At 48.5% G+C, this 25,140-nt stretch overlaps 3 protein-coding genes across 3 annotated transcripts in view; 1 reads left to right on the top strand and 2 right to left on the bottom strand.

Moving 5' to 3' along the window:
- Nucleotides 1-4,199, bottom strand: part of evi5l (ecotropic viral integration site 5 like) — a 12,887-nt gene extending 8,688 nt beyond the window's left edge. The window contains 7 exon segments of the mRNA XM_084685440.1: nucleotides 51-140; nucleotides 545-688; nucleotides 1,112-1,237; nucleotides 1,348-1,422; nucleotides 1,873-2,097; nucleotides 2,500-2,689; nucleotides 3,979-4,199. Coding sequence (XP_084541566.1) covers nucleotides 51-140; nucleotides 545-688; nucleotides 1,112-1,237; nucleotides 1,348-1,422; nucleotides 1,873-2,097; nucleotides 2,500-2,689; nucleotides 3,979-4,199 — 1,071 coding nt within the window.
- Nucleotides 4,200-12,528: 8,329 nt separating this feature from the next.
- LOC146237748 (ATP-dependent RNA helicase DDX39A) lies at nucleotides 12,529-17,553 on the top strand. The gene is made up of 10 exons (XM_084684911.1): nucleotides 12,529-12,651; nucleotides 13,599-13,807; nucleotides 13,990-14,117; nucleotides 14,236-14,512; nucleotides 14,724-14,842; nucleotides 15,265-15,396; nucleotides 15,571-15,680; nucleotides 16,485-16,629; nucleotides 16,813-16,960; nucleotides 17,271-17,553. Exons 2-10 carry the CDS (start codon nucleotides 13,600-13,602, stop codon nucleotides 17,285-17,287), a joined length of 1,284 nt encoding a protein of 427 aa, XP_084541037.1. The 5' UTR covers nucleotides 12,529-12,651; nucleotide 13,599; the 3' UTR covers nucleotides 17,288-17,553.
- A 420-nt stretch (nucleotides 17,554-17,973) lies between these two features.
- Nucleotides 17,974-22,723, bottom strand: LOC146237747 (CCN family member 1-like). The gene is made up of 5 exons (XM_084684912.1): nucleotides 22,465-22,723; nucleotides 21,591-21,804; nucleotides 20,323-20,688; nucleotides 19,951-20,129; nucleotides 17,974-19,190 (listed from the first exon to the last, which is right to left on the bottom strand). Exons 1-5 carry the CDS (start codon nucleotides 22,510-22,512, stop codon nucleotides 18,885-18,887), a joined length of 1,113 nt encoding a protein of 370 aa, XP_084541038.1. The 5' UTR covers nucleotides 22,513-22,723; the 3' UTR covers nucleotides 17,974-18,884.
- Between the last annotated feature and the right edge of the window lie 2,417 nt (nucleotides 22,724-25,140).

The following is a 25,140-nucleotide window of genomic DNA, read 5'->3' as shown; positions in this document are numbered from 1 at the left end:
AGGCCCTCAATAGGAACAGCGGGGTGCCCGTTAGCGGTGACTTCACCCACCTGGGACATCCCCTCCATGTCCAGCTGGATGAGGTCTGTCTGGTTGTACTGTAGGATGGCCATGCCCACGCGGAAGATGATCTCCAGACCCTGGGGGGGAGCAAAGGTGAGCACCCCACACGCCGAATCATTTCGCAGACTCACAAACAGCCACAAGTAAACCAGCCTGACCTCAATTGACCTCAACTGTTTTTTCATTGTTGGCAGGCTCAGTGCTTCATTAACAGGCTCAGTGCAAACTGCCCAAGCACTGCTAAACATGCCCCGATTCACACACACACACACACACACACACACACACATACACATACGCACCAATGTTTTTCAATAATAGTACATTTAGTCATTTAGCAGACGCTCTTATCCAGAGCGACTTACAGTAAGTACAGGGGCATTCCCCCTGAAGCGAGTAGGGCGAAGTGCCTCGCCCAAGGACACGTAATTGTTGATAGTAATAATCAACAATAATGTTGCATGTTTGCCGGGTGTTTCACCTCATACATGAAGATGTCAAAGATACGCGTGGCCACGGGCAGGGGGAGGAAGGTGAGGAAGAGGGTGAGGAACCAGGACGAGGCGTACATGGAGGTGTGGTAGCTCTGAGACCGGAAGTGGACGTTCAGCTCTGGCAGTTGCTCCTGAGTGGAGGGAAGAAAGGAAGGGATGGAGAGAGAGAGAGAGAGAGAGAGAGAGAGAGACAGAGAGAGAGAGAGAGAGAGAGAGAGAGAGAGTAAAGGAAACAATAAAGGAAAAGCATGTAGTCTTCATTAAAATGATACTAAGGGGGACAGCGTTGAAAGCCAAACACGTTTCAACTAAACATATCATCTGTGGCTCTGTCACGCGTATGATGACTATATTTGCTGCCCCCCTGTGGACAATGTTTTCCCTGCACAGCGTCGAGGTTTGGTATTTTAGGAACACTTCCCGCTTCCTGAATTCTGCCCGTCGATAAGTAAACTCAGAAAGGTTCGGCAGGAACCTGTTCAAAGTCCCACTTTCACATTGGGGTCACCGTGACACTACACACCAGTAAGTGATGTTCTATGTCTCCTGCTCACCTGGAGCAGGTACTCAAACTGGTAGATGCAGAGACCCAGCTCGGCCATGCTGGGCTTGAACAGCTCCCGGAGGCGATACTCCTGCATCAGACGCACGAAAACGCAGAACGCCTCTTCCTCTGGCATCTGGAACATTCCGGAAGGGAAGGTGAGGGAGAGGGAAGTCAAGTGCCTGTCTGTGTTTGTCTTCATTTGTGTGTGTGTGTGTGTGTGTGTGTTTGCGACTGTGTACTTACCTGCATGAGGAGCAGTCCCACGATAAAGGCACTGCCCTGGCAGTAGCCTACCTCCCGGTCCACCAGAGAATATGCCTGGAACACACAGATCCATGTGAGGTTTAGGACATAAACTTACCTCACATGCAAACATACTCACACACCTAAATACAGTACTGTGTTCTGCACATGACCAGATACACACAGGATTTATAAATGCTGTAATTGGTGACTGAAATTGATCATCCTTTTGTTGTTGTTGTTGTTGTTGTTGTTGGTATAGGCAGCCGGCAGCCGCCTAGGGGGCAGCATTTCCCGAAGGTCATCCATTAATGAACCCTCCCAAACTACCAGAAAAGGGCGCCAACCGCGCCACGTCATATGTCCGTGTTGTGGTTGGGGGGGGCGGCATCCCGATATACGCTCCCTGTGCTGGTGATAAATCTTGCCTGGGGTGCCAAATGTGCTAGGACCGGTACTGTGTGTACACAACATGTAGGAAAACAGAGCATAAAGGGCCAAAGGTCAAAGTTCAAGGCCGGTCACCTTCATGACATTGAAGAGCACCTCCTGTCCCAGGCTGTCCTGGCCTTTGAAGAACTCGTGCTCGGGGTAGGTGCGGGCGATGTCCCGGCGAATCAGCTTCTCGCAGGGTGATGACATCTTCAGCAGCTCAGAGTATTGGTTCTTCACGGGCATGTCTGTGGCGTTGCCCAGCAACTGCCACACGATGGCCCGGAAATGATGGGGGATGCCCTTCCTGATCAGCTCCTGGAGACAGGGGAGAGAGAGGGGGGGGAGAGAGAGACAGAGAGAGACAGAGAGAGAGAGGGGGGGGGAGAGACACAGAGAGAGAGGGGGAAGAGAGAGAGACAGAGAGAGAGGGGGGAGAGAGGGGGAGAGAGAGACATAGAGAGAGAGGGGGGGGGGGGGGAGAAAGAGAGAGAGACAGAGAGAGAGAGAGACAGAGAGATGGAAAGGCAGGGAGATAGAAATAGAGATTGGAAAGGGAAGGAAAGTGAGGAGGACCAACTCCAGGCTCTTCGTTGGTTTGCATCCAACCCGTGTCCCTCGTCCCAAAACAACCTTCCGATTCCCCCCCCCCTCCCTAGAACAAGTCAGAATCCCTCCTCCTCCTCATCCCTCCATCTCCCCCCCCTCCCCCCCCCTCACCTTCAGCAGCTTGTCTTTCTTGCGCCTCCACTCCTCCCACTCGTTGACGATGCGCCCCCACAGGATCCACGTGTCCTCCTCCAGGTGGGACAGGTTGGACGAGGCCGAGGAGCTGGACACCAGCGAGGAGCCGCTGTTGCGACGCGAGCCGCTCATGGAGCGCATGGACTTGGAGTCGGCTTCCAGAAGCCTGGGGGCACAGACAGAGCAAGAACCACCGGTTTTGGGGAGGGAGGTCAGAGCTTCTCACCTCGCATGGAAACGGGGGAGCTAAAAGGCGCAAAGCGGTTGTTATGAAGTGGTGGTCTTGATGCTTCCTGCTAAGCTTCAACCGTGTGCAAACTCTTGCTAGGCTACTGGACTAGCCATGCCACACGCAGATTGTTGGCTTGATATGTATATCTATAATGACATACATGGAGAAAGAAGATTGATATCAAGATATAACGGGAGAAAGAAGTAGATAGATGCTTGGATGCATCCTTAGGGTGTTGAGTGCTTAAGGGTTGGACCCTGTAGGGGTTGAAAGGTTATACATAAATAGATGCTTGGATGCATCCTTAGGGTGTTGAGTGCTTAAGGGTTGGACCCTGTAGGGGTTGAAAGGTTATACATAAATAGATGCTTGGATGCACCCTTAGGGTGTTGAGTGCTTAAGGGTTGGACTCTGTAAGGGTTGAAAGGTTATACATAGGCTTCAGGGAAATATGCTTACATGAGGTAGAACTGGGTTTCAATATAATATAGGTCAAAGAGAGGCAATCGGATTGCCACAATGCTGCATTAATCTCTATGGAGAGAGAATGATAAAACTGCTTTGCCTTTTTCCAGCCACGTGCACGTGTTATTGGATGATATAATATCCGAGGGCCATGAACAAAAAACACCGGAAAACCTTTAGAGACAACTTGTCCGGTCAAATGACATAGGCCTTGAGGCACACCTCAGAATAGAGCAACACTGAGTCTATTGTTCACGGGCTGTTATCAACACCAAGCTGCATCTCTGATAGTAGAAACACAACGTATTTGTGTAGGCTTACGTGTAAGTAAGGGGAGCCTTCTACTGTAGACACAACAACTGTAGACACAACAGCTAAAAGTGAGCTCGCTCTCAAAACAGCTATAGCTAGTCCCGCCTTTGAGTTTTAGATAAGATTCTAGCACAAGTCCCACTAGGGAATGTTCTAGGCCTTGTCAATTGGGTGTTTGTCTTACATCAAGCTAAGTCACTCTTCGTTTAACCTTAAATATTGAGCCTAAAACATACAGGCACTGCAACTGCCTGCCCCTACAAGAGGCCTTAATCTCTTGCAGGTTGTTCTTAACTGACTAGCCTACTAAAAAATTCAAGATATACGTCTATACAAATATATATGTAAATATTGTGAATGCAGCCTTCCAAAGGCAGCCTGCCTTAGGCGGGTCCCCCAACCAGTATAACAGGAGTGTGACCGGGCTGTGCTGCTTGGCGTCTCACCTGTTCTGCTCCTCCAGCTTGGCCAGCAGCTCCAGCTCGTCAGGGCTCAGGCTCTCAGAGTCGGCCGGGGAGGCGGCCGGCGCCGACAGAGTTGCATCGTGGGAAGATGAGTCCGGGCTGAGTATCGGGCTGCCCGTGGAGGGGGGGTCGGGGTCCAGGCCGTCCAGCTGAGGCCCCCCCGTGCCCCCCTCCCTCTCAGGGCTGCCACTAGGGGTGGACATGGCTGTGGTGGGGGGTCGGCGGTGCAACGATGCACTGTGGGCCTGTCGGGGGGGGGGGGGGGGTGCGGGTGGAATGTCCTAACCTCGTCTCCCCCTCTGGGCTGTGGCCGGGTTGGCTGGCGGGCTGGGCCGTGGGGCCAATAGAATCAGGGGGTTCTTCACCTGTCGGGAACAAAAGGGGTGGTTGAGAACACTATGAAAAGCGATGAACTGACTGGTGTGATTGATGGGATGGACTGATTTCAACTCAGACAATAGCACCAATCCATTCGTGGTCCAGCCAACAACACACATATCCATACAAGGGATATCTGTCCAACAACACAGCCAAACCAAACCACCTCCCTCCTTACAGGACCTAAAGACTTTAAGAGGGCGTATGGACCTGAGTCATCGTGATCTCATTGGGCATTCCGAGCACACCCAGTCACCACATCCCATAAAAATATCAGCCAAACTTGTATTCTCAGTGACCAGTCACTGACACTTAGCAACTAAGAGACATTAGAGTGAGTGGAAGCTATTGATCGCACTGTAGTCCTGAGCATGACGTTATCTTTAGAAGAAGAGATTATGTGGATCCTTAGAAGTCAAATGTTGGTTTGCTATTAGCTCAAGATAATTAGAGCTCAAGCATTTGCAATTGGGGTTTCATTTCGATTTTTTTCTGTAGTTCTGAAGCAAACATCATCAGAAAGGAGAAGAGTAATGAATTATTTGAAATTGAATGAATTATTTCCTGAAAACCTGCCTGATAACAGTGTACATACCTTTTTTAATTGTTTATGGTTCAAAATCTATCAGTCATTTCACCGTGAGGAAAATATAGCAATTCAACCCTGGAGTTAATCCATCAATCCTATTTTCTGATAAGGGTACTGTTACTGAGTGAGTGTTTGTCATGATAATCCTTGGACGTGTGAAGGAAAGCGTGTTTATGCGAGCTTTGCAATGTGCAACATTTCACTCGCCATTGTTAGATTGCAGGCCCTATTGAGCAGGGCTAGGTCTCCTCTCAGCTATCTCCCTCCCTCCATCCATCTCCTATTCTCTCCCTTCTCCCATCTCCCTCTCTCCCTACCCCCTTCACCCTCTCTCTCCCTCCACCTCCCTCTCTCCCTCCATCTCCTCTCCCCCTCCCACTACCTCTCTCTCTCTCTCCCTCCCTCTCTCCCTTCCCCCTTCTCCCTCTCTCTCCCACCATCTCCCTCTCTCTCTCTCTCTCTCCTTCCCTCCATCTCCCTTTCTCACTGCCTCCATCTCCCTCCCTCCCTCCCTCTCCCTCCCTCTCCCTCCCTCCCTCCCTCCCTCCCTCCCTCCCTCCCTCCCTCCCTCCCTCCCTCCCTCCCTCCCTCCCTCCCTCCCTCCCTCCCTCCCTCCCTCCCTCCCTCCCTCCCTCCCTCCCTCCCTCCCTCCCTCCCTCCCTCCCTCCCTCCCTCCCTCCCTCCCTCCCTCCCTCCTTCGAGTCTTGACTTCCCTGTCTAACGCTGCAGCCATGCAGCATCAGACAAGCCCTGGGAGTCCGGAGCTCAGAGTGAGACAGAGACAGTGACGTCCTTCCGCTACTGTTTAACAGGGAGTCTGGGAGCCATTTCTCAGTCTGAGTCCACCCCTGTGGCTAGTTGTCTGTGTTCACTGCCCCGTATTACGTATATGTGGGGGGGGGCTCTGTTACCGGGCGAATCCAGTGAAGTTGGATGGCACACGAACGTGCACACACACACAAGCATATACGAACACGCGCGCACACTCCGGTAAGTGCAGGATGAGGGTAACTTAGCATAAATCTAACAAATGGACACCCAGAGAGAGAGAGAGAGAGAGAGAGAGAGAGAGACAGAAGCACAGTTCCTTATCAGCAGAATGCTGGACAAGAGAACGCACAGCTAAACAAGAAAACACACTTCCCACACACCACACACAACTACACACACACTGGCAGAGTGCAGCAGCATAATGGCTGAGGGGAGCCCCTGGTATCCAAGTCAGAACCAACCAGAGCAGCCCATATAATGCCACAATAACTAATGTAACAGTAGAGGACCACGATAGAAGCCTGTAGAGTCAGCCAACGTGCGGTCACGCAGACACACAACTACCAAAGCTTGGAGACGAGAGCAAGACAGAAAAGGCCTGGAGGAAGAAGGGGGAAAGAGGGGACAAGGGCTGTATTCATGTACGAGGGCCCGTCCAATCAAAAGAGCCATTAACGAGCACATGAGACCAATCGCATCAGAGAGGGAGAAACATCTCAGCCAGGGCATCCCGAAATGTCACAATGGAGACTCTCTGTAAGAACGGGTCTCCTCCAGAACATCGAAATAATGGCTGCAGAGATTAATGTGAAAAGCACACTGAGGTGATTAAGTCGGATTCACTCAAATAACAACCCTTTACGTTAACTTCCAACGCAATGAACCTTCAACGCCTTAACCCTTGATATCATACGTTTACGACGACAATTATGTGGATGGAAAAGGTGTCAATAAAATAATTTGCACATGTTCACCCTCATTGGATAAATACAGTGGCGTCGTTGCATCACATATTTCACATATTTTGACACCTTTGCTGTCAAAAGCAAAGACGGTCTGTAAATCTACTGTATCTCCGATGATGGTCATCACTGCTGGCCTGAGTTTGTCCAGACACCAGGAAGGAGTGAACAGCATCCAATGTCATTGGAGGCAGCAGGCTGGACTCCAGAGAGTGTGAGTCATGCAGGAGCGGAGGGGGAGGGGGGGGCTGGGGTTGGAGTAATGGCAGAGCGATACTACAGGAGGACTGGCAGACTACTGTAGGGGTGACAGAATCAAGGTCGTGCAACTACTGAACTGCATGGGCGAGGCAGGCTTTTTGTTTTGTGTGGTACTGGCTGCCTCGCGGTGGCTTCCCTGGAGGCAGAGAGCGGGGGAGGGGGGAGGGGGAGAGGGGGGGAGAGGGGGAGAGGGGGGGTGGTGCGGGATGAACTGGGGACCTCATGGCAGAGGACGGGGGGAGCAGGCGATGGGACGCCGTAGCCTCTATTCTGCAGGGGGTGGGGGGGGGGGGGGGGTTTGTGTGGGTGTGCGTGTGAGGGAGAGCGTGCATCCGTGTGGCTGTTTGTCTGTCTGTGTGTGCGGCTGTGTGTGCCCATGTATGTCCGTGCTCCTGAGCCAACGTGTGAACACTGTGCCGTGTGTGTTGTCGTTTAACGGTTAATCGACGTGCACAATTAACGCATTGTGTGTGTCGGTGTGTGTGTGTATGTGTGTGTGTGTGTGCGCGTGTGCCTGAGTGCCTCTTTTCCTTCGCTCTCACTGACCACAGAAACAGACAACACTATTGTCCAGCGTCGTCACCATCAAGCCTCCCTCCATCGCCACATGTATCCCTCTAGCCCTCCCACCCCCCCCACCCCCCACCCCCCACCCCCCCACCCCAGGCCCCCCAACCAGAAAAACCTCTGATCAAAACACCCCTCCCCCACCCCCTACTTGCCCGCTGTGTCAGCCCCCCCCCCCCTTCTGTCTGTCTGTCCCTGCCTCAAGGCACTCTTGACATCAAGGGCAGCCCCCCCCCCCACGCTAATCTGCAACTAACGATGCACCAGACCTCGCTGTTGCTCCCATCTCATTTACATGATCATTGTGTTAGTCTGTTGACACGTGGCCAGCTCCTTCCACAACATAACATCTCCACAGGACCGTTGGCCCCTGTGCATGTGACTCTGGACTATTGGACGCTGAAGTTGTTGTTTTCTGACCCATCTCATCTCTGACAGGGACGGTCGACTGCATATTACGTATTCACCTTGTTCAAGAGAAGCCTATCCCCACCCCAAGCCAAACCCCCGGTCATCCTTACAGTAATGACATTGTGGTCTCTCAACGGCCTCCCTTGACAAAGCTCTGTCTTTTCAAAGCGAATGATGTATGATAATGGTGTATCATTGGTTACTTTCTTCCTACTTCCTGTGCATGTTTTCTGGGTATGACCAGGGTACGGATGCTTTGACGGTTATCCTGAAGGATAACCAGACACATTTTGGGCAAACCAACTGACGTGGCCTGTGACTGTTCCTCACTCTGTCTCAGAGTTTCCTAAAAGTAGCCTCATTTAGAAATATAGTTAGATTCTTAATTCCTCATTTCGAAAATAATCCCTTTTCTGACGGTTTCTTTCCCTGGAATGCAGCAGAAGGTAAACTGTCTTAAAGTACTTTTTTCCACAACCTTCATGCAAACTAACTGCAAGGCGTTGTGACTCAGTTAGGTCTAAATCATTAAGCGAACTTGAAAAGGTAACATTCCATTACAGCACATTGGTCTGCTTTGCTTTAAACCACAGTCTCACCAGGTCCCTCGGTTATTCAATAACATGGTAGAGATAATGCAGACTGCAGCAAACACTAATCTCACAAATGGATTACACCAAACTGTCCCAGTGTAGTTCACATGCATGGGGTGACCATAACAGATAACACCGACTTCAAATTCCCACGGTGATGATTATGTCCCTGATACAGATCTGATTTGCCCACGCAATTCCAGTCCAAACTGAACTGAGACCAGCTGAGTGTGGAAGCAAGGTGTTTCCCTGGAGCTTCAAGCACAGAGCAACAGATCCAGGACCAGAACCTTCTCACCGGTGTGTGAGAGTCTGAAACTGAGACGGCGTATGACTCCTTTATGCTGGCACACCTGTGCTACTGCGTACAATAGCACAATGTGTACACAAAGTCCCCCTGCCAATTGTTTGTGTGTACTCAGTTTTCTCATTGGACAAGGGATGTCAAAAACAGGTCTGGTTACTCTGTTTAGTATCACCTATACACATCAGCTGCCTGTTGATCATACACGCCGTTTAATGAGACACACTGTACCATACGGGTCAATCATTCCATACCGGTCACTTTCTCTCTTGACTGCTCTCCCTTAATGCTCAAAGTTTTACTTCACCTGGTTCCATACCTACCTTTGAGGATGTACACAGGATCTAAATATGACATGACAAAAAGCAGAAATACCACCATTAGGAAGAATTCCCAACACAACGTTGACCAGATATAATGGAGTGTTTTCCTCACTAGAAAATGGCTTGCAAAGAGAGTGTGGTTTCAATGAGTATACTCTACATATTCTACAATAATGTAGACAGAGTAAAGAGGTGCTCAAAAAGAATTAGGGGGGGGGGGATTACATTACCCATCTACATTTGCTGATATTGAACGACGTCAAGCGTCAACAAAACACGAAGGGGGACAGAGATACAGATGGAGTTACAAATGGGAAGTGTTCAGACAACAGCGGCGTGTCGGTAGGGCTGCAGCAGCAGTCCCTGAGCCAGGAGTGTGGAGGTCATCGAGTTGCTCCCCGTTTCGCAGAGTCAGCAGCATGAGGTACAGGGCCACCAACACCCTGGACCACCAGTGTGACACACACACACACACTTACCCCTGCAATACCGTATACTAAAGCCATGTATATATGTATATCAGACAGCTAGCTGATAACCCCTCCGCTTCTGTCTCCTACTCCCGTCCTGGGTGAGATATTCAGCAGTTTCGGACGAACACGTAAACACACACTTACACTCCCACAAACACACACACACCACGCCGTTTTTTGTGTAGAAGACAACGAGTGTTTCTCCGGACAACAGCGTCGGAGGCCTATTGGCACCGAGGCCCACAGTTCAGCAGCACAGCTGAGGGGGGAGGAGACACGCAGCTGGATGTCAAGGAGAGATTGGGAGAGACAGACCAACGGGGAGAGAGAAAGACTGTCTGAATGTGCATGACTAAGAACGTGTATGTTTCTACGGAAGCCTCTCTTGACTGCGTTTGTTTGTGTGTGCGTTTATGTAACGTGTGTGTTTGTCTGGTGTGTGTGTGTGTGCCGCCCTCCGTACTGAATTGTGATTTGAAAAACGTCCAATCTAGGTCTCTCTGTCAATGATAATCCATTGTGGCATTTCACTTCAAAACAAGGTCATGAACAACCTTTTTTGTTTGTTTGTTCATCTCTAAATGTGCTACACTGTGACTAGCAAGTAATACCAAAAGCAATCATGTTATGTCACACATATAAACACATCAGACATCAACAGACATCTACTCAGCAGACTACATACGAACCAATTATAACCTGAGAATCAAGATGATCGATTCCATTACATTTATCCTTGGGGGGGGACTGAGGCAGATCTTATAGTTACACAGTAAACATTAGTGTAAGATGTAGAATATCAGGTATACAATTCATACTTCAGATAGTCAACATTAACCAACAGAATATTAATCTTCACCTGCAAGATAGTAAAACGAGGGAGATGTCTTTCTGTGTCAAATAGCTCAAATGATATTGCAGTGTCGACCATACTTTACTTCACTAGTCTTTATTCATGAGAATTTAGACCTTTAAAGCGCACAAAAGTGGGTCTACTGTCTGTCTATCAAGGACATGTTTAGGCTACAAAGAAGCAGCGGAGAAGTGCTCCCATTGGCTAACCGGTGTTGTGTTTGCATGATGGCACTTATCCCTGTAGTCAAGCCGAAATGCTGATGCATAAACCTCCCTGTACTACAGCCTCACGCTGCAGTCCGATGATGCTACAGTTCTGTAACCGTTTGAATGGCAGATCTGCATATTGCAGTGCTGTCACAAGACTGGTAATTCAAGCACAGTAATGAGTGTGTAACGTGAAACTACCACGACATATATGCTACTGTAGAATCAGGCCCCACTGAGCGCAGAGGTTGACTGGAAAGCTCTTTTATTTTGGACTATACGCTGCACCGAAAGGATTTCGAATCATAGGCCTATATAGCCTGTGTATATACATTTCATTTGGTCAAGATCAGGGTTTCTCTTTTTGGCATTCTATTCACAACTATATCATTAAGTGCTTTGCATTTTATTGTAAGCAATAAGGGTTATCGCTGATGAAGAGGATGATGTGCATGATAACAGTATTCTCACACCATTATGCCCTGACACAGTCACTCGTTTATCTTTCGACATTTACTCTTAAAGACATGCACACTAACATGCAGCATATGATGCCTAATTAAACTGTAAAAAAAATACATGCAGAAATGAATATCAATGAAAGAGCAATGCCCACCTGAATTCCGTTCCCATAACGCGGCTTTTATTCCTGTGTCATTCCAAGGCTGCAGTGCAGTTCGACCACGAAACGGTCGCAAAATAGAATCCTTTACAGTGACTACCTCACACAGATCTGCCTTTAACGCAATATGCCATCGCTCTTGTGTCTGCTTTAATTGGTAAAAAGCTAAGTCGCGCCGCTGGCCGTTAGTGAGCTTCCTCAAGAAGAATGGCGACGCCTACCAGGCTGTGTGCTTCCAAGCCTGTCTTCACCAGTCACAACAGCAAAATCGCTGGAAATAGAAAGTCAGCCTTAACAAGATTTTAAGCAACATGATAATTCATATAGGAATCATATTCAGAATGGCGTGCTTCAGCATTTCATTCAACATGGGAAGGGTCACCGCCAATCACACTACAGTAGAAGGTACGATTGACATGTTAAAAGCCAATGAATTGTCTTTCTTACAATACTCTTTATAAAGACAACACAATCCACCAATCAATTGTGTTTTTTATTCTGTGCGGAGGAGGTGCTTGCAGGTGTCGTTCTTCCAGCGGTGAATTTGGCATCGAATATAGATTTTATTTTTATGTTTTGTAACTGGTTTACTAAACTGAAGGATGGAAAAACTGTTTCTAAAAATGGAAGTCTTGGAAATTTTAGGCTAAATATATCCCTTAAGAGTAAATCAATCAAACCTTAATTGGTCAAAATTGAGGAAGGTTGACACATGACCTAGCCTGACATAATTAATTAGTTTGTATTCAATGATAAAGATATTTTTGCTTTTATAATAGTAGTAGCCTACTAGGGTCGATATTATTCACTCTTCTGCCACCAGATGGATAGGATTCAAATTGCATCTAAATCACACAAAATTGCTTAATTATTATCCTATATTATAATTAAGACCGCGATTATTTGAGGGGGAGCAGTCATGAGTGACGGTGATAGAACGACTGAAAGTGGGACTTTTACTGAGGACAGGAGTAAAAGTATAGCGAAGGTCACTGCAACCTGAATTCGAACTCGGACATTTCTACGTTTGCCAAATAGACTAAATCCTTACATACTTAATTTCTAACGCACTATTTGTTGTTGTTGTTGTTGTACACACATACTGTAACTATACCGTTGTGTATGCTATGATTAAGACTCGGAGATTTTTACAACATTGTCAAATAGGCTATTATGATAAACGGTGACATTTGAGTGGCTCTAAAACTAACCAATACTGAGTTGGAGAATCAGGGGTGTTTCCGGGAGGAACGGAACTTGACAACTGCATTTGAGGTAGCAGTTAGCAGTTGATCGCATTCTCGAAGCTGAGCAGTACCAAGCCATCAAACACCGAAAGGTAAATTAGATTTAGTTGTTTTATTTGATCATTCTGAACTTCAACATAATTGAACCGTTGTCTAATATAAATTTGTCTCGCTTGAGGCCACCTGGGGCCGACATAATCGAATATTTTGTTTGGAATCTGTAAACAAAGACAGGCTTGTATAGTTAGCTAAATAGCTACTAGCCTAGCTTAGCTAGCACTAGCTCAGTTGTGTCGCAGGCGTGAGCTTCACATTTTATAAGCTATCTTTCTGAAATATTTTCACGATTATATCCCGTAACGTTTGCAGTAAGACTTTGCTGCTGTTGTTATTTCTATACATGCATAGTTACGTTGCTATCTTATTTATATAAAAGTTAGATAAATTATGAAGTTTGAATGAGACGCGACGGAGCAGGGTGGGCGGCCGACCGACCACGCATTGTTTGTGTCGTAAGACCCGGACCTTGAATTGAGTCCATATTTTCAGATTAATATACGCTAAAGTGCTTGATGTGATACGTAATCCAACAGAGAAATTGATTTAAATGGATTTGAGAACCCATCCACCCAACTAGCTACTAAAGTTTGTGGATAATCTAGAAGCACCCTGCCGATTTGCGTGCGGTGGAATCAAGGCCTGCTAGCAATTAGCCTCGCTAGCTAACGGAGTCCGATTTGCCGCTCCGAGTTTGACTCACAAGGGGTTGCTAGTTACCTTCGTCGAGTACTGTAGTTAGCTAGGTACCAAATTTAAGCATTTTATTGATTAAGTCGAAACGCAAGAGAACCATTTTGGTACCTAGTTCGACACCCAACCTAACAAAACACTAGATCGTGTTCGACAGATGCTTGATAAGCAAGGCAGAGGGCCGCGCCACTCAAAATTCCAAAGCAACACAGACTTTTCTGAGAATACCATCAAACTTGAATGCACACAGCATAATGTTTGTGCACGACCTCTTTGTTTCCCGTGGCAGCATGGCAGAGAACGACGTTGACAACGAGCTGTTGGACTACGAGGAAGATGAGGAACCGCAGACCGCCCCAGAGGCGGCCACCCCGGCAGGCAAGAAGGAGGTGAAGGGCTCCTATGTGTCCATCCACAGCTCCGGCTTCCGAGACTTCCTGCTCAAACCTGAGTTGCTTCGTGCCATTGTCGACTGTGGTTTTGAACATCCCTCCGAAGGTGAGGTGACACCACTATCCGCGGTCGGGTTAAACTCCTGAAAAGGATGTTTTCACCTGCATACTTTTGCACCCTCAAATTTAGTTAGTCAGCTTTTTTTTTCTTTTCTTCTTCTTTATGAAATGCACACGACCTAATTGAGCCAGCTGATCCGTAAACATTTTCATTTGCATCTCTTTCAGTACAACACGAGTGCATCCCACAAGCCATCCTCGGTATGGACATTTTGTGTCAGGCCAAGTCTGGTATGGGAAAGACGGCAGTGTTTGTACTGGCAACTCTCCAACAGATCGAGCCTGTAGACGGTCAGGTGAGTGGTCACACTAAGGATAAGATTCCTGCTGTGTTGAATCAGTGACTGCAAGATATTAAGATGGGGGGGGGGGGTGCAAGCTGATTGCCTAACATCCCTCCTTTTGCACCACCAGGTGTCAGTTCTGGTCATGTGCCACACGCGCGAGCTGGCCTTCCAGATCAGCAAGGAGTACGAGCGCTTCTCCAAGTACATGCCCACCGTCAAGGCGGCCGTGTTCTTCGGGGGCATGGCCATCAAGAAGGACGAGGAGGTGCTGAAGAAGAACTGCCCCCACATCGTGGTGGGCACGCCCGGACGCATCCTGGCCCTCAGCCGCAACAAGACCCTCAGCCTGAAGAACGTCAAGCACTTTGTCCTGGACGAGTGTGACAAGATGCTGGAGGCTCTGGGTGAGTGGATCGGGGGGGGGAGGGAGGGATGAGGAGTAGTAGTAGTAGTGTTAAAAGTTGTTCAGTAAACACGAGGACTAGTTTTAGACTTTGTCTAATATTGTGTCCAGATAAGTAGTCTTTGATCTGCAAACGTGCTGAACGGCACCGCTCTGTCGCCTTCTAACATTCATACGTTCTTTCACGAAAACGTCCGTCTTCCCCTCTGAAGACATGAGACGGGACGTGCAGGACATCTTCAGGCTGACGCCCCACGAGAAGCAGTGCATGATGTTCAGCGCCACCCTCAGCAAGGAGATCCGCCCCGTCTGCCGCAAGTTCATGCAGGATGTGAGTTTGGAGGGAGGGAGGGGGTTTTCGACCCCAGCAACGGCCAAGAGCTCCTTCTCTGCATTTGGCTTCACGATAGACAAAATCGAAGCAGTAGCCCTCAGACCGTTTCGCCTGAACATGTTGAAATCCCTCTTAGCTTTGCCCACTTGTGGCTGTCAGTGTTACAAGTGGCCATGAATGGGGGGAAGAGTGACCCTCCCTTTTAATAACCCTGGGTCAGGGGCTTCACCCCTGCCTCTGGACCCATCGGGAGGAACATCTCCTCAGTACTTCTGTGTTGAAGGGCTGTACCAGTTGTATTGATGTGTTTAAAAGAAATGCGGAAAACCATGATGTACAAACGACTGCGTTTTTTCCAGTTTGGGGGGGGAAAAAAGTCCCTAAGTTCACACTGACTCCCGCGTCCGTCTGTCCTCCAGCCCATGGAGGTGTTTGTGGACGACGAGACCAAGCTGACCCTGCACGGCCTGCAGCAGTACTACTGCAAGCTGAAGGACAGCGAGAAGAACCGCAAGCTGTTCGACCTGCTCGACGTCCTCGAGTTCAACCAGGTGAGCCGCAGGACGTTTTTGTTGGACCCCCCACGATGAGGGATCGGCACCTGGGTTGGTTTACTCCAATCTTTGGCCCCGCATACCCTTTTGGAAAGGGTCAGTGTTTTCTTCGTTGCCCGTCTGACTCCTGTGCTGTCTCCCCCATCCCCCCCCCCCCCTCCCTCCCTGCAGGTGGTGATCTTTGTGAAGTCTGTGCAGCGCTGCGTGGCTCTGTCCCAGCTCCTGGTGGAGCAGAACTTCCCAGCCATCGCCATCCACAGGGGCATGGCCCAGGAGGAGAGGTGGGCGACACAGATCTGGGGGGGGGGGGGGGGGGGCTAGATCAGAGGGGTTGGGGTATAGCTCTTTTGTTGGTGTTTTTGGCTGCTGATCACAAACGGTTTGAATCCCACCCCGTATGCCGCTTTGGAAAGAAGCATCTGTCAAATAACACTGGTACTATTTTTTGTTTTTTGATTACAAATGCTGCTGTTTTGTTTGATCTCGCGCAGTGAAGGAAGGCTTTTGCAGCACTTGGTGTCAATTCAAATCTGTCCGGGATAAGTGAGGAGATTAGTGCAGACTATGGGTTGATTAGAATTTCATGGCGCATCATAGTTCAACGGGGTACGCGAAATTATGCATGGACTTAATGCATAATGAATGAGCTCCAATTCTGCATCATAAGCTCTGACACCGTTTCAGATTCTCTCAACTAGAAGGCTATTTCCTTGTACACCACGTTCTACGCTATATCTATTCCCATCGCGTCGGGTGTCGGAAATGTATTCCAGTACTGGGAAGGAGGCGTTGAAAGACCGTCGTGCATTCAAAGCTGAGAACTGAACGTTTATCTGACGAGACTAGGCGCTGTGCTCGACAAGCCCATCGACGTGCCAGGGGGGGTATCAAGCCTGGGCCAGGGGAGGGGTATCAAGCCTGGGCCAGGGGAGGGGTATCAAGCCTGGGCCAGGGGAAGGGGTATCAAGCCTGGGCCAGGGGAAGGGGTATCAAGCCTGGGCCAGGGGAAGGGGTATCAAGCCTGGGCCAGGGGAGGGGTATCAAGCCTGTTTTTGAACTGGTCGCTCTCCTCCTCCTCCTCGCAGGCTCTCTCGGTACCAGCAGTTCAAGGACTTCCAGCGGCGCATCCTGGTGGCCACCAATCTGTTTGGCCGAGGGATGGACATCGAGCGGGTCAACATCGTCTTCAACTACGACATGCCAGAGGACTCCGACACCTACCTGCACAGGGTCAGTCTCCCTTCACACCCGTAACTCGTTTATCTATGCGGGGGGGGGGGGGGGGGATTTGGAATCGTATTTTATTTATCAAAGGAAGGGACTGTGCATTCTATCTGTGAAGGCCAGCCACTATTCGCTGCGTTTGCGCTAGATAGACAGGCTCCTCCTCTGACCCTCCCTCTCCCTATCCAGGTGGCCCGTGCTGGCAGGTTCGGGACGAAAGGCCTGGCCGTCACCTTCGTGTCAGACGAGACCGACGCCAAGACCCTGAACGACGTGCAGGACCGCTTCGAGGTCAACGTGGCCGAGCTTCCCGAGGAGATTGACATCTCCACCTACAGTAAGCTCCCCCCCCCTCAAAAGCCGAGGGGACCTTTTTTTGTGGTGGTCTTATGGAATATGATCAGATTAAGGTCTGCTTTGGTCCACGTGGTGTAGATGTCATCCGAAGTTGTATTCGTGTGCTCTGTACAGACATCTGTACCTCTTTTTTTTTTTTTTCACTAATTTCAATGGCATCAATAAAATGGGTGCTTTTTTGTTGTTTGAATTGCAGTTGGGCCTTCCTAAAAAAAAAAAAAAATGATTGTGGTGAATAAGCATTGGAAGACAAAAGGCTAATGCATGTTTTTCTCTTCCTCTCTCTCCAGTTGAACAGTCCAGATGAGTCATCTATCCCAGTGAAGACAGATTGTGTGTGCGCCCCTCTGTCCCATTGTATTCTTTGGGGGAGGGAGAAAAAAAAAGAAAAAAAAATCTTGACAGTTTATTTTAAAGCCTCCCCCTAATCTTATGTCCCAAAATGAGTTCCCAATGCAACACTTTTTTTTTATATAATTATTTTTCCCGGGGGTGTCAGTTTTAAAAGTTGCTCTTGTTATAATCGTGGTTGTATTTTTGGTTAATGAAATAAAAACTTTTTATACAATGTCATTTGAGCCATGGTGCGTTTGTTTTTTCATTTTACTAGTGTTTCAGACTATCCACATAATTTGCATATGTACATTTGATAACATCCCTTGAAATAATTTAAGCCACATCAGTAGGTGGCACTATGATCCAATTTGAAAACTCACTCCACTAACCTCTTGAGTTGATCAACCTGCCACATTGAATCTGATGGCGTGTATGTGAGTTCCGGTGTGTTTGTGTGGCAGGCATTTGATGGTGAGGATTTCTTTAATCCTCACCATCAAATGCCTGCCACACACAAACACACCGGAACCCACATACACGCCATCAGATCCACTGTGACTAAGAGAAAATGGGCCACTTCCCTTTGTTAGTATGCAGCCACGTCGTAAACCTCTAATGTTCACCACATAGGCAGTCTCATGAATCACACAGTTTAAATAGATTCAATAAATGTATTTTACAGTCTTAGGTTATTAAACATTACAAAGTTGGTGATTGACATGGCTCGGGTTACAAATAAAACAACTGATCTGTGTTGGATTCCTTCATGTTGAGTGAACAGAGGTCATCTGAAATGACTTGGAATGAGTCCAGTCCTCTCTGCATGTGTCTCAGTCTTCCACAGAGCTCCTTATAGTATAGAAGTCACTGGAGCTAAAAGGAGAGCGGCTATCTTTAATTACCATCCATAAATCTCTGCTTACAGGTGGCTCGTCATCTTCCCCTGTGCTCGCGTCAAGAACAACGTTCCTCTTCATAGCTCGGCGTTTGCGTCTCAAGTTCTTTGCGACAAAAAATAAAAAGAATAAAGTGTTCGTTGTAGCCCTCAGCGTGTCTAACGTCCACGATCGTCCATGTTTATCTTTTAGCCAATGCTGGCCCTACCTCATCGTAGTCAGTGCATGATGGGAAACCTCAATAACACAGTGGTTCCTGTACTGCCTTTGCTTTATGCTTATGGAGCTGTAACATGTCCAATTTGTTATCCCCGTACAGATCTTAGATTCTCCCTACACTGAACAGCTCTGTGATGCTGTGTGTATCTCCTTGTTCTTTGTGGTGAAGGCCTCATGATCAGTAGTCACCTGTCCCAGCACCTGTGTGCTGCTCGTTAACTCACCCTGCAGGACTATTCTAAGACCCATGTCTGGTGGAACCCCTAGGAGTCAATCACCTGTCAATCATTCCCCCACCCCCGTAGTCACACACACACACAACATATTCGAGGCCCGCCCATTAATAGTCAGATAGTTCAAGGTTGGTTGTCTTATTGAAGTCTGAGGGAGCAAAGTCCGTCTTCAAAATGTCCTTCCCAGAGACGACCGGGATCCCGCCCGGGCTGGGCCGGCCTAGTCGACGAACTTGTGCGTGTCTCCGTACATCCAGTGCTGCGGGGGCAGCGCCGCCTCGTTGAGATGGCCGCAGTCCTCGCCACACTTGCAGGACTGGATGAACATGGCCTGGCGCTGGAAGCGCTCGCCGTCCGGGCAGACGAAGGTCACGGCCACGGTGCGCGTGCGGCGCGGGGAGCAGCAGCGGCCGTCCGTGCACACGCCGCAGTAGTTGGGCCGGTAGAGGCGGACGCTCTGGCACTCGCCGTAGGAGAGACGCTTGGGCTCCTGGGATTTCTGGGTAGGGGAACACTTTTTCCCTTTCTGTGAACAGAAGGAGATAGGACGGACAGTTGATTCAGTTGAAAGCCATACTCCTTAGTCACCTGACTATCCATCAAGCCCTTCATATGACACACAATCGCCCAGGAGTGTTGTCACGAACACGTGTCAATAATTATACCCATGCCTAATACCAGACCGGACAACCAGAAACTCAGATCCTTTGAGAAAAACATCTCGCAAGCTTTCCCCCGGTTAGACCCAACTGACCCTTCCACGTGAATGGAACCTATTTGCCCAACAACCATCCCAGAGAAGCAGAGGCCTTATTAGACTGGAGGCAGTCAGGCTCCCATGCCCCTCGGACTGAGAACCAGAGGATTAATATAGACACCCCGTCTCCCTGGCTGACTGAGTACACAGAGAGCAGCCAGCTATGGACAGTTGCTTGGCAGGAATGCAGGGGCTCGGGACTATATTTAAAAGGGGCGCCACGACTGGGAGTAAATCAACGGGCGTTCGGTTCCCATCAGACGCACAGCCGAAGAGGGGAAACGGACACGGCGTCACGGCGCCCGGTGCCGGGTTTGCTATCGACGTGTTCCAGCTGGAGTCGGCCAGAGTGGTCGAGAGAGGGGGTTGTGCTGCGTTTGGGTTGAGGGCCCCCAGAGAGAGTCTCGTGAAATGGTTCTTTTGTGGGAATGTTTGGTTTCGTATAATCTTCTACTAGTGGGTCCCTTTTAGCAGCAATAAAAGAGTTTATTGTCCACCATACACCCACACACACACATTCTCTCTTTACCTTTGAGGGTAAAGCTCTGCTCCCACAAGGTCGAATGGTACAGATGCGCGTCTCTCTCTCCAGTTTGCACTGGGCGTTGTCGTTGGTGATGCGCGAGGACACGCCCATCCCACAGCTCCGTGAGCACTGGGACCAATCGGTGGTCTGGACAACACACTTCTCCTGAGGATGCTTCCAGACTGGCGAATCAGGGAGAGAGAGGGAAGGAGGGATTGAAGAAAGAGGCCGTCACGACATGCAACAACGATTACAGTCGCAGCGTCATTCAAGTCATGAAGGTCACAGACAAACAGTGTCGACAAAGCTAAACACCGACAGTATGAACGCGTCAACTGGGCCGAATGTTGACGCTGACAAAACCACTCGTCTCACCAGGCAGGTGTTTGTATCCCTGTTCGTCCTCCCAGCCCTTGTCCCTCTCGGCCAGCTCGTTGTCCACGGTGTTGTCGCTCTCCGGCTGGTGGGGTCGAGGCTGAGGCTGCCAAGGCTTCTGATACTTGGGTGGCAGCCGCCACGTGCCCTTGTGGCAGTCCACGCTGAAGCAGCACTGCCCCGGCACCCTGACCAGCCGCGGGTAGGGGCAGGCGGGCGAGGCGGGCGGGAGCCGGTTGGCACAGAGAGGGGCGCAGCCCACGGCGCCGTCGATGCATGTGCACAAGTGTTTACAGCCGGCCTGGAAGCTCTCGCCGTTCTGGTAGATTTGCCCGTTGTACTCACAGCTCCGGCCCTCCCTCATCGCTGTGGAGAGATACACCTCCGGTTACCGCGGACACCAGCCTCTGTTCATCCTGTCGGGGTGCTGTCTATTGACACCAAGGTCATGTCAACCCACACACAACACATGAAAGGCTTTAAAGCCACATAAAACCATCAACAGAGCCTTGGGTAAAGAACTGTTTACTATGTTACAAGCCTTCGCGAACACATGGGTTAGGGATATTTTGGGCAGCACATGTGTTTCGGGTATCTCAAAGATGTCGGCCATGTCTAAAGACTAGGATGTGTTTTTAAAGTTCGGACACAAGCTTCCCCTGACAATCTCAGGTATGACTGGCTGGAATTCGCCACATTCTCTCGTTACACCAGCTGAGATCCCCTTGCGCAACCTGCCCCCTAACAACCGGCCAACACACAACCACCCGATACTGAAATCGCTCTGGAAACCCACCGGCAATGCTTGGATCTGAGGAGAAGAGGTCATGGAAAGGTTAACAGGAAGTGAGGCTTGTGGCCGAGGAGACAGAGAGACAGACTGGATGTCACCATCTCTCAGTGGACCTTTTCTATTCATAGTCTATGTAGGAATCTTGGCTGTGTGAGCGGATAGAAGTGATATTTCGGGGGTCTTTGAGATTGAACTCCCTCCTCCTGATAAGAAATCTACTACACATCAAAATATCTCAGTCCCACTGGGGTGCGATGTGCTAAGTCTGGAGGTGAGGAGGACTTTCAACACATGGTTGGTTTTACCCTCTGCCTCAGCCTCAGCACACAGGCTTGGAACCGTACTACCATGCTTGCACACTATAAACAAACATACTCGTCCAAATCATTCAAACGTAGTTCAACTCCCCCTCGCCACGAGACTCAAGGGTACTACCCACCCACTTTGACACCAAACACACTTCCTCCACACTCACCCCTGCAGATGCCCAAAGCCAGGGTCACATCGTTGCCGTAGTTACACTCCAGCCCCTTGTGATGGTCGCAAGGCATCGTGGGACTGCAGTCCTGGTTGAGCTGGGCGGCACACACCTTGCAGCAGCCGCAGCTGTCAGACACCATGCTCACCCCTGGAGGGCACATAGGGGGCGCCGCTGGACACTCACACACAGCCGGGCAGCTGGTGCTCACCTGAAAGTGGAGAGAAAAGGGAAGGTTGAAGGGGGAGGACTGGATTGTACGACGTCCATGAAAACAAACATGTTATTGTAAGAGCGTTTGCTTCAATTGGCTAAGCATGCTGTTCTCTGTGTGTTTCAAGTGTTTTATGGCAATACGTATTACATTACAATGTTCTCAAGATTCCATAGCGGCCGTGTGCAACTTTGTGTCAATTTCACCCATACGTTCAAGTCTATTAAACTCACAGCATATTATCGCATTAGACATAAATCAATAATAGGCTATCTCTGTCAGTCATCGATGTGTCTAGACTGTAGACAGTCTGATTAAGTAATGTACCCAATTCCCTGCCAACCCGTGATTCGTATAACAGTGCATCAATCCACAGCCAGTGACACATTTTTCAAGCTAAGATCAACAAAGATTGATTCAGTCCCCGTTGCCGTAGACTACTCAATAGGCGCACACGCATAAAAAATACTGTCCACTTAGAACATAAGTAGACTTAACTTGTAAACCGGAAAACGTTTTGACTATTTCTGGAAGTTGAAAGAGACATTTTTAGGTATGCCTATCACAACAAACTCGTTGTCAGGTATCGCCCTGTTGCTTAAAGATGGAAATAATTGTGAGTAGCCTAACTTTATCAACTGTAAATATGACACTTACCAGATTGATGAGAGTTGTCAAATATGCAAAAATTATAATTAATGCCATGGTTACAAAATAAAATATAAGAAGTTGCTACCAGAAAGAAGAAATGTAACTTTAAATCCACAAGAAGATGGTCTTCAACTTAGTTAGTAAAACAGTAAAGTTGTCAGTCAGAATGGTGTCCTTCAAAAAAAAACAAGAAGTCGTCGAAATATAGATGCGAGTTCAGTTCATCCAAGAGTTCGTCACTTCATCATTAGATTACTGTACACTCAAATAATTACACAGGCAGCATATCGCAAGCTCCGTCTAATTTATACCAACCTCGTGAGTCAAGGATAGACTCCGCCCATCACCATATGTCCACCCAATTAACATTCGGGCAGTGGTCCAGACATTCCAAATGGGTGGAGTTAGCAGAGGGTTAGAAATTGATTGGGGGGCGTGCTTGGGAATGAATACAGTCATTCATAAAATTGTAGGACCACACTTTATTTATTTTATGGCTTAAAACTCAAATGTAACCGGTGCTTTTCAAGTCACATTTGCGCACATTCCACCTTTGTGGCCGGCAGCTCTGTTAATACCAAGATAAATATACTCAGCTGGCTGGTTAGCGGGGCAGACAGTACAGTAACATTAATAGTAACTCCACCTCAGGAAGAGGTTAAGAATTTCATCTGTTTTCATCCAAATGTACCTCGACAGAAAATTAAAGTGGAGGGGTATTAAGTAAACATAAATGTAACCATAATGGTAGGCTACGCACACTGCATTAGTCTGGGAAAATGAGCCTATAGGTTAGACTCCTAGCACATATGCCTGTCTGGTATTTTGTTCATTATAGTCTAAAGAGCAGATGTTTTTGCTCTGATCCAGGGTGCCGTCCAGATCTGGATTGTTTTACTCTACTACCCCACATCTACCGATGTTCCTGTCTTGAAACATGGTGGGCTTACTTGGGTTGTGCTGACACAGGAACGACGAAAGACCTTGGTGAGAATGGTAAAGTTCAGAGTAAAATCAGCTTTGTTGTTGTTGAAAGTACCAATCCCAAGTCCTGAGTTTATACTTTTACAAAAGCCCTCTGGCTGTGATCTCCCTCTCTCCGACCCGCTCCACATCCCCCTTGTGCTCCCATTTAAAACCCCGGTTTCCTGCCACACCTGTTGAACACACAGACCCCCTTTGATGAAAGAATGTATGAAATGTGATATTGAGAGCCTGCTGCTAAGAGCAGTATGGATGGTTAATGCGCAATTCAAGAAGTGAAGTCAGATTCCAAGCCCACACCTGGTCTGCAGCAACCTCACGGTCACAGCCACTGTACATAGTATGTCTCACAGTTTTGTGTGATAGTTAATCTTACAGTTTTGCTCCGTGGTCCACAGAGGGGGGAACTCCCTACCTATTTATATTGTCAAGGGAGGTCCCCTTTGCTTTCTGAAGGGCAAAGTTATTTTCAATGCTATAGAATGTGTGGCTTATCCGTTGTGAGGGCAACCAAACACTGTTTGTTTGTCGGCCCAAACTGTGGCCAGTGACCTCAGGGTTCAGCAGCCATGACCCCTTGACCTATAGGATTCCCAAAGCACCCCGGAGTCTTCAAAGCTGTCAGTGGTGGTGGTGCAGGTGTGCTCCAAAAGTCAGTCAAAGTCTAGTTATGAAGACAAATGTCCTTGACCTGTTTATACTTATACTGAGCAACACTGTTGTGAAGAACCGGTTTGACCAAGAGTGTTCCCAGAATGTTGAGATGACGTGATGAGAATCTGACACGCTGGGCCTCGGTTCAATCCAAAGAAGAGTCGAGAAGGAGACTTGTATCGTGTTCAGCCACATCAGACAAAGCGTGGTACATGACACAGATTTATGACAACAACTAAGGTCGAGTCGCTCTGGGTTTCAGGAGCGAGAGTGGGAGGTGGACGAGAGAGATGTTCAAAGGTGAGAAGTCGAAGGGTATTAAGAAAGAGTCGGCACAGGGCTCTGCAGAGGGTAGAAAACCTAAGGAAGGAAGACAGGTGTTTTGTGGTGCCAGCGTTTGTTGTTTTAAAGGGAGGAGTGAACCTTACTCCCTATTGCTCACTCTGCCCCAGCGCGATGGTAACAGTCAAGGCTATGGTATTTCAGTTCAAAATAGCCTCAACGCTCTGTGCCACTTTCAAGACGACTTTACTGAATCACAACATTGTAATATCTCCCAGTCCCAGTCGTGTTTTGGTACTCGGGTTCGGAAGTGTTCCACGAGAATGAGAAAAACTCTGTTGACATTTAGCCTTGTACATGGAAATGTTTTTCCCCTGGATACCCTACCGTGTACATTTACATTTAATCATTTAGCAGATGTTTTAATCCATGATAATAGAAGCTATTCCTGACATCTTATCATGATGCATAAAGTCAAGTATGTGTTCTGAGGGTATATGTCAAGGGTGGAGAAAGAGTAGGCTGAAGAGGAGGCTTCTGGCACTGGATAAAATACTCAAGTAATTTCTATCATAATTTTTTTTTTTACATGTAGCTTCCATTTCTTCCCACTAGAGAGAGCCCTCCATGTATTTTCTTGTCAGTGACGGGTCACTCACAGTTTCAGGTCACCCAGATATGCAATGTCAGACAGATGAACATGTTGACGAGGAATGCAGGTGAGAAACCCCATGGAGATAGAAAACAAACATGGGTGCGATT

The sequence above is a fragment of the Hypomesus nipponensis genome, chromosome 21, assembly GCF_054491055.1.
Source record: "Hypomesus nipponensis isolate SF chromosome 21, ASM5449105v1, whole genome shotgun sequence".
Taxonomy (NCBI): Eukaryota; Metazoa; Chordata; class Actinopteri; order Osmeriformes; family Osmeridae; genus Hypomesus; species Hypomesus nipponensis.
Note: the sequence above shows the minus strand (reverse complement) of the source record. Positions and strands in the feature narration are given on the sequence as shown.